Source organism: Rhineura floridana, chromosome 4 (genome assembly GCF_030035675.1).
Source record: "Rhineura floridana isolate rRhiFlo1 chromosome 4, rRhiFlo1.hap2, whole genome shotgun sequence".
In the NCBI taxonomy this organism is placed as follows: domain Eukaryota; kingdom Metazoa; phylum Chordata; class Lepidosauria; order Squamata; family Rhineuridae; genus Rhineura; species Rhineura floridana.
The window spans coordinates 136,644,460-136,660,175 of NC_084483.1; the positions used below are offsets into that span (position 1 = coordinate 136,644,460).

Below are 15,716 nucleotides of genomic sequence, written 5' to 3' on the forward strand. Positions count from 1 at the left end.
ACCTGGAGACTCTGGATTTATACATGTATTTTATTTACAACATTTAGATACTGCTTTATTGTAAAAAAAAAAAGCACACTCAAAATGGTTTACAGAAGGAATTAAAACAATAACATTATTGGCAAAAACAGTTAAAGACAGATATTTAGAATCATAGAATCATAGAGTTGGAAGGGGCCTTGTAGGCCATCGAGTCCAACCCCTGCTCACAGCTGGAAATCCACAGCTAGAGCATCTCCCGCAGATAGCTGTCCAGCCTCTGCTCGAAGACATCCAGTGAAGGGGATTCCACCACCTCCCTAGGCAGTCAGTTCCATTGCCGAACTGCCCTTACTGTCAAGAAGTTTCTTCTAATGTCCGATCTGAATCTACGCTCCTGCAACTTAAAACCGTTAGACCTAGTCCTACCCTCTGGGGCAGCAGTGAACAAATCTGTACCCTCCTCTATGTGACAGCCCTTCAGGTACTTAAAGAGTGTAATCATGTCGCCCCTAAGCCTTCTCTTCACCAGACTGAACATGCCAAGTTCCTTCAACCTTTCCTCATAAGACTTGTTCTCCATACCGGCTATCATCCTCGTCGCCCTCTTCTGAACCCGCTCTAACTTGTCTATATCTTTCTGAAAATGAGGCGCCCAGAACTGAACGCAGTATTCCAGATGAGGCCTGACTCATGCAGAATATAGTGGGACTATTACTTCCCTCGACCTGGAAACTATAGCTCTGTTTATGCATCCAAAACCGCGTTTGCCTTTTTTGCCGCAGCATCACACTGCTGGGTCATGTTCAACTTGCGATCCACTACAATTCCAAGGTCCTTCTCACATGCACTACTGCTAAGCCGCGTATTTCCCATCAAGTACCCGTGCATTTTGTTTTTGTGGCCTAAATGCAGAATCCTGCATTTGTCTTTATTGAAAGTCATTTTATTAATTTCAGCCCAATTTTCTAGTCTATCCAGGTCCCTTTGGATTTTATTCCTGTCTTCCATTGTGTTAGCTATCCCTCCCAGTTTCGTATCATCCGCAAACGTCATAAGGCTTCCCTCCACCCCATCATCTAAGTCATTGATAAAAATGTTGAAGAGTATCGGCCCCAGGACAGAACCCTGTGGCACTCCACTCGAAACCTCCTTCCAGTCCGAAGCAGAGCCACCGACGACCACTCTTTGAGTACAGTTTTCCAACCAGTTGTGAATCCACCTGACAGTATTTCCATGTAGTCCACATTTGACGAGTTTGCTAATCAAAAGGTCGTGGGGGACTTTGTCAAACGCTTTGCTGAAATCTAGATAGATGACATCTACAGCATTTCCACCATCTACTAAGCTAGTGACCCGATCAAAAAAAGAGATGAGATTAGTTTGACAGGATTTTTTCTTGACAAACCCATGCTGGCTCCTACTAATCACAGCATTGTCATCTAGATAGTTGCCAATGGACTCTTTTATTATCCGTTCTAATATCTTTCCCGGTATTGAAGTCAGACTGACCGGCCTGTAATTCCCCGGATCTTCTTTTTTACCCTTTTTAAAGAGCGGGACGACGTTTGCCCGTCTCCAATCCTCCAGCACCTCTTCCGTTCTCCAGGATTTCTCAAAGATGATGGCAAGAGGTTCTGAGAGTACATCCGCAAGTTCCTTCAATACTCTGGGATGCAGTTCATCAGGCCCTGGAGATTTGAACTCATTTAGGTTAACTAGGTATTTCCTGACTATCTCCTTATCAATCTCGAACTGCAATCCTGACCCCTTACTGAGATTGCTACCGATGCAAGGTTGCACACTGTTCCCTTTTTGGGAGAAAACGGAGGCAAAATAGGCGTTGAGCAGTTCTGCCTTTTCCTTGTATCTGTCAACATTTTGCCATCCTCATTGAGCAGCAGTCCCACCGTTTCCTCGGTCTTTCTCTTGCTTCGAACATATCTGAAAAACCCCTTTTTGTTATTCCTCGCTTCCCTCGCCAGCCTCAGCTCATTCTGGGTTTCAGCTTTCCTTACGCTATTCCTGCAAGCCCGAGCCGCTCGTCGGTACTCTCCCTTGGTGATGCGTCCTTCCTTCCATTCTTTATACATGCTCTTTTTTACTTTTACCTCCTCCACCAGTCTTCCGTGTAGCCACATTGGCTTTTTCCGATGTCTTCCGTTTTTCTTTCTCTTTGGAATTGTTTGCGATTGCGCTTTTTGTAATACGTTCTTGATGAACTCCCACGCTTCTTGGGCTCCTTTTTTCTTTAGTCTATCTAGCCACGGGATCCTACCCATCATTTCCCTGAGCTTGCTAAAATTGGCTTTCCTGAAATCCAAGGTCCATGTTTGACTATATTCTTCTTTGGCTTTCCCCAGAATCACAAATTCCAGCATTATGTGGTCACTTTCCCCCAAGGTACTGACCGCTTTAATTCCCGTGACCAATTCGTCCCTGTTAGTTAAGATCAGGTCCAGGATTGCCGATCCCCTTGTTCCTTCTTCTACTTTTTGAAAGAGGAAATTATCAGCAAGGCCCATCAGGAATTTGTTGGAGGCTTTGTGCTTCGCAGAATTTGTCTCCCAGCAGATATCCGGGTAGTTGAAGTCCCCCATCACTACTACTTCTTGCCTCCTTGAGATTTCAGAGATTTGTTTGAGAAAGGCCTTGTCTACTACCTCTTCTTGGCCAGGGGTCTGTAGTAGACACCTACTACCATGTCGGTTTTATTTGTTTCTCCATTTATTTTTACCCAAATGGTCTCTACCGGACCCCTTTGTTTGCTCTGTTGGATTTCCATAGAGGTGTATTTGTCTTTGACGTATAACACTACTCCCCCTCCTTTTCTGTTGCTTCTATTCTTTCTGTAGAGTTTATATCCTTGAATGGCTATATTCCAATCATGGGAGTCATCCCACCAAGTCTCTGTTATCCCTATGAAGTCAAAACATTCAAAACATTCCCTAAAAACATTCAAACTAATAAAACCAACAATGAGTTAAAAAAAGATAAAAAACATAACTTCTACATGCCTAGGTAGGCTTGCCTAAACAAAAATGTTTTTAGCAGATGTGGAAAAGAGTACAACGAAGGCATTTCCTAATGTTAGTGGGCAGGGAGTTACAAACTAGGTGCTACCACACTAAAGGATCGATTTTTTACAAGAGCAGAACAAGTACTATGTGACACCATAACATGTAAAGCACACCTTGAACTTGGCCTGGTAGCAAATCGACAACTAGTGCAGATTTCAGAGCAGATGTATTATGTGCTGATAGGGTCTCATTCATGTCAGCATTGTGCCACAGCATTCTGTACTAACTGCAGCCCCCGGGTCAGGTTGTGCTCCATGGGGATTTCTGTGACCTTACCGGACAGGCTGCCAGGATTTTTTACTTTTGGTTTTCAGTTAGGAAACTTGACTGGTGGTGGGATGCTGAGTTTTCTGCCTTACTCATAGGAATCTTGTTGTGGTTGGTATGGTAGTGCATTTAGGAAATCATCACTGTCTTTTCTTTTTTCTATTTGCGTTTCATTTACCTTTATCCTCACTCCTTTAAATCCATAGAAGCAACAACAGTGGTTCCATGCACTCAGCTCAACTCCCTTGAACCCACTGATGATGCAGCTTGTTATTTTCATGACAGTTTGTTTATTGCCCAATAATGGTAAAATGACTCACATATTGGGAAGTGTGGCTTCAATTGCTTTTGTTCCCAAGCTACTGCCTGGGAAGGTAGAACAAAGCATGTGTGTTTTCTGTCTGTCAATTATTACTCACTGGAATTAGGATGACTGTCAGAATGAGTTTATAGCAGCCCACAAGGTATGCAGAGAAGCATAGACAATCTTCTTACTGTTATTCATTTCTCATACCTCTTTCTGAAGTGAAGGGTCAAGTTTGCAAAGAAGTTTGGAGCAGCCATGTTAAAAGGCAGGGGCAAGGCATTCCAGCCAGGGGGTTGCCAACCCTGCTTGGATATGAATATCTTTGCAGAGAATCCCTAGTCCAACTTTACTAACAACACAATGCAAACCATATGTACTCCGAAGTAAGTCCTATAAAGCTCTGTGGGGCTTAGTCCCGTAGTAAGTGTGTTTAGAATTGCATCCTGCAGGGGCATCCATCTTTACTTCTGAGTGCTCCCATCTAACATCTCCACAACACTAGGCTTCCATCTTCTGAGGACTGACCTAGCCTGAGGGCACTTAAACCCTCCTTGCTGGAAGGTAGTAGGCTAGATTAAATGTTCTCTACCCAGGGTCCCTAAGCAGATGAGAAAGAAATCTCAGGTATAAAATGGTGTTCCCAGGTACGGCTGAAGTGACAGAATCATTCTTAATTTCCAGTCGGAGAAATGTGACATCATTAGGGCCTGCCCCTGAAATCTGAGGGTTTGGGATGCTTCTGACCAGGCAACCCTTACATGTATACTCCATCCTAAAACTTATATATACTGATGCTACAGCAAGTTGTGTGAGTAGCTCCTTTGCGGGTGGGTTGTTCCATCGTTTTATCCATGTGTTGAATTTTTCTAACTTTTCAGTTGCTTTATATTGGTTTTAATATTTTTATTGTACATTGCTGTGGGATCTTTTTTATAAATTTATTTATTTATTTATTACATTTATATACTGCCCCATAGTCGAAGCTCTCTGGGTGGTTTACAGCAATTAAAGCAATTACAGCAATAAAGAAAAGAGTCTAATCATAATAATGGAGGAAATTGGACTAGGTGGAGCTTGATTGTATGGCTGTTCACTCAGAAGTCCCACTGAGTTCAGTATAACTTCCCAGGTATATTTGAGTTTTGGATTTATTGTGGCAGAGTGGGGAGCTATTAGAATGATTCACCTCCCAGAAGAATATGTAATCCAAGGGATTTCTGAGAAATCTGGGGAATTTTCAATTTACAGGGATACCCCGCATTAACATACACGATGGGACCGTAACGTGTATGTAAAGTGAAAATGTACTTAAAGTGAAGCACTACTCTTTTTTTCACTTACCGATGCATGTACTGCACTGCAATCGTCATATACGGGCATAACTGATGTAAATAACGCATTTATAACTAAAATAAACATAAAATAAAATAAACCCTTTATGAAAAAGGGTAAGCTTACCTTTAATGTCAGCTGGCAGATGCAAAATGGATGAATGAAAATTTGCATGTATGAAGGATAAAGGAGAGGGCATATCTTCTACTTCATAAGTCGAGTCATCAAGGGCTAGACACTTTCTTGCTGGCAATTTGGATGGACTACCTGAAGTAGGAGTAGGGCTTGGGGCTGATGTCGATGCTAGAGATGGACCTTCAGTGGATGTTGATGGTCTGGGAGATTGACTGGGTGCTGCTGGCCTTTTACGAAAGTAGGTGTCTAAGGAGGTTTGAACTGTAGCTCTTTTCTTTTCCCTGTAGATTTCTTTGTAACAGGCATAAGCCCCCAAAATGTTAGCATTCACTTTGGAACTTCTTTCAAAGTCCCTATCATGCTTTTCAAAAAGAGCCATGGTGCTATCAAGATGACGGAAAGCTTCCAAGAGAGTTTTTGAAGTTAGGCCTTCAGGCTGTTCCATGGTCTCATCCTCATCTGGCACATTTTCTTTTTCTCTCTCCACTTCAAGTTCCAGAAGATCTTCATTGCTGAGGGGTTCAGTATGGGATGCCATAAGTTCAGCAACATCTTCTGGCTCCACTTCCAGCTCTAACTGCCTTGCCATCTCTACAATATTTTCAGTAACATTAGCCACAGGATCTTCAAAGTCTTCGACATCATCAACAAACTGTGGGAATAATTTTTTCCAGGCCCCTTTAATTGGTATTTCCTTGACGTCATTCCAAGCATCTCTTATAGTTTTGATGCAATCCAAGATGTAGCTTTTCCAGAACTTCTTTAGGACTTCTTGCCCTGTCCCCTCTTCATTGTCTATTGCTGCAATACACTTACTGAAGGTTCTTTTCAAGTAGTTCAACTTGAAGGTGGCGATGACACATTGATCCATGGGCTGCAGGAGTGAGGTGGTATTTGGTGGTAGGAATTCCACTCAAATGTTAGGGTTCAGTTCATCTAACGTTCGAGGGTGGCCAGGAGCATTGTCTACAAGGAGCAAAATGTTAAAAGGGATGTTGTTGTCCTTGCAATAGGCTTTCACCTCTGGTACAAAGCAGGTGTCAAACCAATCTTTGAAAATGGCTGCAGTCACCCATGCTTTTCTATTAGACCTCCAATGCACTGGAGGTCTAGTTTTAACATAGTTCTTCAACGCTCTAGGGTTTGCCAAAGATAAATTAGCATAGGCTTTAGCTTTAAGGTACCAGAGGCATTGCCACCTAACAGAAGGGTTATTCTGTCTTTAGCTGTCTTGCAGCCTGGCATTGTTTTCTCCTCTCTTGTGATGAAGGTTCTTGCAGGCATCTTTTTCCAGAACAGCCCAGTCTCATCCACGTTAAAAATTTGTTCCTTGGAGTAGCCTCCCTCTTCAATAATTTTGGCAAGGTCGCGTGGATAGCTTTCTGCAGCCTCAGTATCTGCAGCAGCTGCCTCTCCTTACACTTTGATGTTATGTAGGTTAGACCAACAAATTCGGCATCCTTCGCTGCCTCACCTTTCTTAGCCTTCAGGTCATTGAATAGGCTTAAGGCCTTACTTTAAATCATTGCCTGGCTTACAGGAACCTGGCACGCAGTCCGATTTTCTATCCAAACTATTAAGAGTCTCTCCATGTCTGCAACAACGCTATCCCTTTCTTATTTTTGTTGTGTTCACTGGCATAGCGCTCTTAACTTCCGCAATAATTTTTTCTTTGCTCTTCGTGACCGTGTTAACTGTAGTTTGAGTGAAGTCTAGCCTTCGGCCTATCTCAGCTTGAGAAACACCTTCATCAGACAGTTTAATCATTTTAAGCTTCATATCTAAGGTAATAGATTTACGACTTTTCTTTGTATCTGCCATTATGTACTGTAATACTGTACAGTACTGTACTACTGTACTGTACTGAAGGCAAGGGATACCAGTACCAATACACACCCCACACACATGCTATTGGTAGTCACAAGCCAGCAGTGGCAAAAGCCAGAACTAATTATGGGCAGAGACAGAGAGAAAAGTATTCAATTAAAGCAGGAAAGGAAGATGGGACAATGGAGAGGTATAAAATGAAATCAGGGGGATCTAAAGAATTTTTTTTATCACAATCAATTAAAGCAGGAAAGGAATATGGGACAATGGAGAGGTATAAAATGGGACAATGGAGAGGTATAAAATGAAATCGGGGAACTAAAGATTTTTATTTTTTTATCACAATCAATTAAAGCAGGAAAGGAAGATGGGACAGTGGGGGACAATAGAGAAGTATAAAATGGGACAATGGAGAGGTATAAAATGAAATCAGGGTATCTACAGTACTGTAAAGAGCACGAGGTGCCCCCCCACACACACACACTGCCGCCACCGACCTAGGCCGGGGCAGGCAGAGCTCCGATCGCTGTTAAGTACAGTAGTAAAGAACTTAAATGTACTGTAAAGAGTACTGTACTTAAATGAGAACCTTCAGGTCAGGAGTCTCTCAGATCACTCTGATCGCTAGGTCAGGAGTTGCTTAGATCGCTCTGATTGCTACGGGAGGCGACGCTTCGCAACGCACGTGGCACATGGAACGCAAGTTCGGGCATTCCGTCAGTGTCCATAATTTCAAAGCTCACATACGTTAAGTGGGGTATGGTGGAGTATGGAGCATGTCCGTAATCGCGAGGGTCCGTTTAACGAAGGTACGTAAATCGGGGTATTCCTGTAGTATGATCAACTCTCCTATTGAGGCTCTGGTCTCATTGTGGAATAGCAAGACGAAAAGGGACGTTGACGCAGTCACTCGTAAGTGCCCCCAATAGTCACCTGTGGAACCCAGGTGACACTCCAGTTTTCAGAGAAGCTTTGGGCTGTGAAGCAGGTAAGACAGCTGTTGCTAGTCCTACAGTGAAGGTGGGCAAACATAGGTGAGAATGCCTTGTGGCAGCGAAGAAAGCTTACTTCTCTGCCACCATTGCATCCTCGAGGAGTCCAGCAGAATTATTCCAAGTAGTGAATGGGCTGTTAAGATCTGGCCAGAAGTTGTATGCATTTGAATCCTCTGAAACCTACTGTGATACATTTACAAGGCACTTTGAGGATAAAGTCATTTGCGTTGGTGCTTACCTTGATACCACTGTTAAGACAGTTTCAGAGGAGGCATCCAGAGCTGTGGCTGGTCAGATAATAGGCGATCATTTAAAATTATTATGGTGTGATGATATGGACAACACTCTTACAGGTGTCTGATCAATCATGTGCCTTGTTGATCCATACCCATCATGACTGATAAAAGTTACCTGGACAGGGGTGGAATTGACTGGTGGGCCCAAGGGATGTTTATCTTTTTTATGGGAAGGTTGGTGGCAGTAGCCATATGTTGTGGTAATGTATACCAAAGTTTGATTATGCACTGTGTGAAGTAGTACTTCATTTTCTGTCCTGAATGTTTTTCCATTCAGCTGCATTGGATGACTGCATTCTAGTCATCCAGTGGGCTTTGGCAATGTCAGATAGACATGCACCTCTTTGGGCAGCCCTTCTCTGATGTTATGACATGCCATCTGTTCACTGTCACAGGCTTTGCTGCCCCTAAATGGCTTGTGTTGCACTCTAGATTTTTCTGTGCCTGTCTGGGAGATTTTTAAAGTCAATTATGGACATTTCTGTAATTGTTTAACTTAAAAAATTAGTAGGCATATTATACGGTATTGTGTAGCTTTACTACTTACCAGTAAGGGAGCAAATAATGAACTATTTTAAAGTTTTGTAGATAGTGTCCTGTGTCTGTGCAAGTATGAGAGGTCATAGGGATTTTGCTACGATGACCATGGCTTATTAAGTGAAGCACAAGCAAGATTGCTGCACACTTGCTATTCTTTCCCACACATGCCACTTTTGGTACATCTATTGTGATTTGTTTAAAACTAGTTTCTCATTACACCTGAACCATGGTAGAAATGCCGAAGCTGGTAAGTATGAGGAGGAGACGTGCAAGTACACTTGTTATTGGCTTAATAAACGATCACATGTTAACCCAAGATTATGTCTGAACTGGGCTTTGGTGTCATTCATCTAAATTAGTCCTTTTAAAATGGGCTTTCAGATGGTTGATGCCTTAATCCTAGTAAAGTTAAAAACTAATATTAACTAATTAATATTATTTAATTAATATTAACTAATAAAGCAGAAAAGGGATTCTATTTGTACTTACTAAAAGGAATACAGGTCGAGGCAGACATGTTTTCAAGTATTACTGCACCTTGGATAACTTACTTTTCCCTGTTTTGATTTCCCTGTGCCACTTCCGTGGGATTGTTTTCCTCAGCAATTTGCTATACTCTTTTTAATGTCTTCTGTTTGTTTGATTTCAATAATATGAACATAGAAATGTCAGTATTTGTCTCTCCCTTTGAAGAATGTCCATTGTACTTCTTCACAAGTCTTTTAAAATATATTCTTTCCAAAAATTATTTCTTTAGATAGAACATTTTAGTCCTTTAATATCCGCATGCCCCTTTCACTAGAGTGGGAACCCTTTTTCATCCAGAGGACTGCATTCCTTCATGGGCAGCCTTCTAGGAGGTGGATGCCAGCAGTAGACAAAGCCAGAGGCTAAAGTGGGCAGAACAATTGTTGTGACTTTTTACCTTTTATATAGTAGGTTACATTTTAGTCCTGCAAAAGCCAGAGATTTCTACACCCATTCAGACCCGCAGTCACTCCATCCAGGCCAAGCAAGTGGTATTATCACAGTTCAAGGACACATTCCAGCCAGTTGAAAGCACTTGAGGAGGGTACAGAGCAGGACTTTGGGAATGGGGGGGGTGATTACCTGGGGAAGAGACCTGTGGGGTTGCATTTGGTCCATGGGCTGAATGATTTCCAGTCCAGCTTTTTAGTAGTGTGCTTTACCCTGATGATATCCTTTTACCTGCAGGCAATTGAATATATTGAATGACATCTCAGTAGATGAATGTGCAGTAAGCCGGGCTGGTACAGAGGGCGAAATAAGGAGAACATGCCCGAGTATCCTTTTTTAAACTGTTGCCATCCATTCCTGCAAGTGGTGTTATTTTACAGTCCTAAGAAGTTTATTTGTTGCACAGTGTTGATTGCAGGCCATGCACTTTCATCCATCTCTTATCACAAGGATGCTGTCCAGATCATTTATCAAATAAATAAATGAAGAAGTGCTTTATACCAAGTCAGTCTATTTGTCCATCTAGCCCAAAATTGCAAACTTACAAATAAGCACACAAAACTTACTAGCCTACATTTTTTTAAAAATAATGGGCAGAACCCAATTGCAAATGGTTTGACTCAGAAGAGAGTCTCATTTTACTACCTGGGACTTTAATAGACTGGGGTAGAAAGGGGTGGAGGTCTCTCTTCTGACTTTTTTTTGGGGGGGGCAGGAGTTGGGAAAGATAGGGAGTCTGTGGACTATGATATCCATTTCTCCTTTTCTCGCCTTTTCTAGTGCATGGGAGACAACATGCTGAGAAGCCAATACTGCTTAGCTAGAGAATGAAGCCAGACTATGTGGCCCCTCACCCAGAGATTGAGAGTTTGTTGTCTTACTTAAACTGCAATCCAACACATGTCTACTCAGAAGTAAGCTCCATTGGGTTTAGTGGGACTTATTTGTAAGTGTGTACTGGATTGCAACCTCAGTATGAGCAGACTGCACTGCTCCCAAGCTGCTACTCCAGGGCCTGGAGGAAGTCCACAATAAAAAGTTGGTTTAAGTGGCCTAAAAGTAACAGCCAGATTGCCCTTTTATTTGATAATATGAATTTATCAAGTTTATGAGGCTCTCCTTATTGTGTGACAAAGTGATTTTTTTGGGTATATAGAGTGTACTTGAGCTTAGATAGCATCAGATTGAGGCTCCTATTTGAAAGTCACTTGAAAAACAGTTATGGTTAGAGATGGGGCTTATTTGATTTGGAAACAGGCTCAGAAGGGACCTCTTAATTTATTACTTAATTAATTTAACAGCAGAGGCAGAGGTGGCATATTGAAAACCAACTAATATTGAGCTTCACAGCTAGAATCACCTGAAGTGAGAAGCATATCAAAGAAAAGGAGTTCTACTCAGGAATGATAGAATTAATGTGGATAATCTGAATTAACTCTTTGTTCTTAACTTTACTGACTAAGGTGCTGGGGGAGAGCCATATGTTTAAGTGGTACCTCTTTTCGAGTGTTTTACTACTGTCTTGTTTTCTAAACATTGGCTGTAAAAGCAGCAAGATATAAGCTCCGCCTTTTGAATTCAGAATTCATTTTTCTTTAATATATGTGCCCAGATATCAAGCGAATAAATTTATCAAAAAATCTGTTGTCATCTTGGAAGGAAGCAATGGATATTGCCTGTCAAGTTGAAAGTCTTGAAACTTTTAATCTCAGGTATTTATGAGACACTTCGTATTCCATAGTGTATAGGTGGTATCTGACTAAGTCAGAGTAGGTTCATTGAAATCAGTAGACTTAAGTTAATCATGACCAACTTGAATCCTTTTTCAGTGGGTCTACTTTGACATGACTTAGACGGATGCCACTTTGTGTCTTTATCTTTGCTTTGTTTTACTCTAAGTGGTATATTCTAAACCATTAAAAAAACCATTTAAATCTTACTTACAAACCTTAATGTTTGGAGTAATGTGTTGACAGGCACCAGTCTCTCCTTGTAGGCTCTGCTGAACTCTGAATACTTTACAAATAACTTGTTTTTGAGATACATTGATGTGTTTTGCAACTATTAATTCTTTGTCATCTTTGAAAATAATATGCAGATAATCCTAAAATCTTTTGAATCCAGGTGTTGACAGTGGAGAACATATTAATATACTAGGACCAAGAAACTGAAATCCTTTAAAGGCTTTATAAAGTTGATTGTATTAAAGTGACTGTATTTATCTAATCCGAGTTAGTTTGAAACGGAATGAAGAATTGAATGTGTATTTGATAAGAAAGCTGGGTTATTGTCCAAAGATTGACAAATCATTGCTTTCTGGAAAATCTAAGGCTCAGGGAGCCAAGATCCTAAACTGGGGCTGTCTACACAATATGGGAATTCCATTATCAGATCTCCCAGTATTTCTGTTTTTAATTAAGCAACAGCAGGTGGCTCTTATTTGACAGAGTGATGGTGCTGGGAGAGGATTTTTTTAACCCTTCCCCTGTGTGTTTTCCTGATCTTAAATCTACACACATATGCCAAGGCTGTCATTTACTTTTCTAGGGAAAACATGGATGGGAAATTTAGATCAGGAAGATGGTACAAAGGAAAAATAGTTTAGCTTAATGAAACGCAATATGTGCACAATATATTTAAAATTTAGTCTGACTACTTCTAGTTAATACTTAAATATAGTATTTTAATATGATAGTAATTTACAGAAATTTAATAAATGGGATGTAAATTTCTTTTGCCTTAAACATAAGAGTTAAAATAATGTGTTAACCAACAAGATAGTTGAGTTGAAATTGGTCCATTCACTAAAAGCAAGGAACTTTTTTCTATTTTTTGCATAGTAAAAACAAAATGAAATTTCCATCTACTCCACCACCTGCTTCAAGAGCATTTTGTAATCTGAAGATTTTAGCACTTAATCAAACAGGAGTGACATGGACAGAGGTAATGTGATACTGCACTGAAATAGCTTGCAGTTATGTTAATCATATGTCTTTGTAATTGTAACAAAACATTTAAAGATGTTTACAGGTTTTCACATCCTTATAAAATAGTATGTAGTTCATGTATTGAATTGAATTTATTTAATTCGGTCCAAGACCAGCAGTATAGTTCATGTATGACATTTGCACAAGTTTATTAATACTTCTATTTGTAGAAAGAGAACAAATAGTGGGGGAGATTTTAAGTCACCTTTGGATCACAAATCCTGTGAAACTCTGTAAAATTGTTGCGGGGAGGAGCTCAAAGCAAAAAGAATCCTTAACGCTGTAAGTTAGAAAAATTGTTTGTACCCATCTGCTATCTTGGTAAAATTTTGTCCCAAGTATGCCATAAAATAAAATACCTGATAAAGTAATGCAACATTGCTACAGATAAATCATCAAGCTCAACAGTATCCCACCATGTAAAGTTCAAATACCTAAACAAATGCTGTTTAGGCTCTAACTGATCCTATAGTTTTTAAACATTAAAAAAGTACCATTAACATGCATGTAACATAATTGTAACAGCTGCATAAGTATAACAGCACAATGATTGGGCGTTGTAAATTACCAATAGCAACAACAAATCGCACAGCCCTTGCAACCATAGTGCCTACTACCTGAGAAGCCTATGCACAATCGCTGTATTTCACAGCTGCAAGAGAAGGACTGACAAAATTGTTATATTAAGCACATTGTTGATGTGATTTTTTAAAAATCATTGTGTTTATTGCAGGGATGACACAGTGCTCTTTTCTTGGTGTTAGCAGTGGCAGGCCCTATGAATTCTAAGGCTGCCTCGGTGGAAATCCCAGGCAAGCTGGCTGTGTGTCCATACTAAGCCCATGTTTTGATCAACTCTGGACCTTGGTCTATTAGGAAGAATGTGTTCACACCATCATTGATAGTTCAGCTTCCAAGTAGTATAAATATTTAAGCAGGGAATGTCCTCCATATTTACAAAAGGTACCACTAACCATCATTTGACCATGCATTCTATGTGGAGACATCTGGGAATAGTGCTTGTGCCACCTTAAAGAATGAATTCAGGTTTGAATTTGTGATCCGAGATTGCTGCTTTGTTCTGCATTGAGAAAGAATAATTGATCTCCATTTCTTTGTTGCATAATTTGCTAGTGTCCGATCTTCTTGAAAGCAAAAACTGCTGCTGTTAACACTTCAGGGCTTGTAGGAAAGGAACTCTGTGGGAATTTCTGGTTTGTTTTTCATATGCTAACCAGAACTGGGTTTTTCTTAGCCAATCCCCTGGCTGGTGGCATACCAGTGAAGGTTATCCGTTCTAGTTCATCTACAACCCTGTAAATGTGTTAGTGGGTGTGCTAGTGGATTGCTTAGCTTTCAAGCTGCATTTCGTGGGTTTGGATGGTGCTAATTATTCATCAGTTGTAACATTCTCACATGGTATGAAGCATTGTGAGAGAATGTTGGGAAACACATGTCACAGTCCATGTACAGAGGCAAACTGTATCTCTGATAATTTAGCATTGAAGCTGATAATCAAATCTGGTTACTTTATTATTTTTTAATATTTTTATTGGTTTCAACAAATACAATAAACAATTAAACGGTCAGTTGTGCAAGAGTGCATTATTTGTTTAAAATCTGACTCACGGTACACTAGACCACCTTATTATGACACATTCAATTTTGCAAGTTACACGCGTACATAATCTTTCCACTGGAAATCTGGTCGGGGAGGAGTCATCTAACTTCTGGGGTCTATTCATATAGCTAAGAAAGGGGAACCAGTCTATCACATCAATCGTTTTTTGCTTCCCCCCAAGTACTCTATAATGCTGAGTCAAGCATTCAGATAGTGCTATTTCCCAAATGGCCTTCCACCATTCTGCTATAGTAGGGCAAATTTGAGATTTCCAGTGTGTTGCTACAATCAGCCTGGCTGCTACTGCTAGGAATCCAAGTAGTTCCTTGTGGTTCGGTTTAGGGTTTCAGTCCCTTTCCATCATTAGCAATGCTAACCCTGCCTCGGGGATAAGGTGTTGACTCATTATTGCAGACATTTCATCAAATACTCATACCCAAAACTGCTTCACCACGCTGCAGTCCCACCACATATGCAAAAAGGACCCACATTCCTCACAGCCCCACCAACAAGAAAGGGAGAAGGATTTGGTGATCCTAGACAGTTAGACTGGAGTCCATTGCCATCTATGTACTATTTTAATTGAGGACCCTTGGACCTTGGCAGATACTGATTTAAACGGGGGTTGAGTCCATATTGCATCCCACCATTTCATCAATGCAAGTTCCCAACTCCTCTTCCCAAACTTCTCATAAACTTTGGGTATTCCCCATCATTTCATTTATAAGCATTGCATAGAGTTTGGATGCTGCCCCTTTCTGATGTTAGGTGGAATTGGAGCATAGAGCCTCAAACATTGTTAGAGATCATTGGCCATCTTTTTTTATTAATTTGGATGTAAAAACGGATTTGTAGGTTTTGAAACCAAGTGGCTCTGATCTCTTGCAATGCATTACTCAAAGTCTGCTCTGTGATAGGGTGACCTCGTACTATGATGTCCTTGATACAAAAAATACATTTGGCTTCCCAAGCTTCAAATTGGCTATACTTTTCTTCATGACGAAAGCTGGGATGGTCTAATATAGCAGAAAGTGGGGGTATTTCTGGGGCTAATTTATCACACCATCTCTTCCAACTGACATAGTTGCCTTGATGAATGGATTAGTTAGCTTACCAATCTTTGCCCATATGAGCATCAAGAAAGGTAAGGCTCTGATAGTTGGGGAAGATGGAATGAGTTCTAATCGTACCAAGGGGATAGTCACTGACACCCATATAATGGGTAGAAGCTGCCTTAATTGAAAAGTTTTGTAATAAAGTTTTAAATTCGGCATGCCAAGACCCCCTTTAGTGCAGGTCTATATAACGTAGTGTGAGTCAGCCTACTTTGCTTACCCTTTTGCACAAATTCGTTCAATAAATATTGCCATTT

At 40.7% G+C, this 15,716-nt stretch overlaps 2 protein-coding genes across 3 annotated transcripts in view; one reads left to right on the plus strand and one right to left on the minus strand.

Moving 5' to 3' along the window:
• Positions 1 to 15,716, plus strand: part of TBCE (tubulin folding cofactor E) — a 78,105-nt gene that overhangs the window by 35,807 nt on the left and 26,582 nt on the right. For both annotated transcript variants that reach the window (XM_061624544.1, XM_061624545.1), the window contains exons 5-7: positions 9,974 to 10,062; positions 11,349 to 11,448; positions 12,577 to 12,679. In XM_061624544.1, the coding sequence (XP_061480528.1) occupies positions 9,974 to 10,062; positions 11,349 to 11,448; positions 12,577 to 12,679 (292 nt within the window). The remainder of the gene's footprint in view (positions 1 to 9,973; positions 10,063 to 11,348; positions 11,449 to 12,576; positions 12,680 to 15,716) is intronic.
• Positions 1 to 15,716, minus strand: part of B3GALNT2 (beta-1,3-N-acetylgalactosaminyltransferase 2) — an 86,779-nt gene that overhangs the window by 4,810 nt on the left and 66,253 nt on the right. The gene's annotated exons all lie outside the window — the stretch shown is intronic.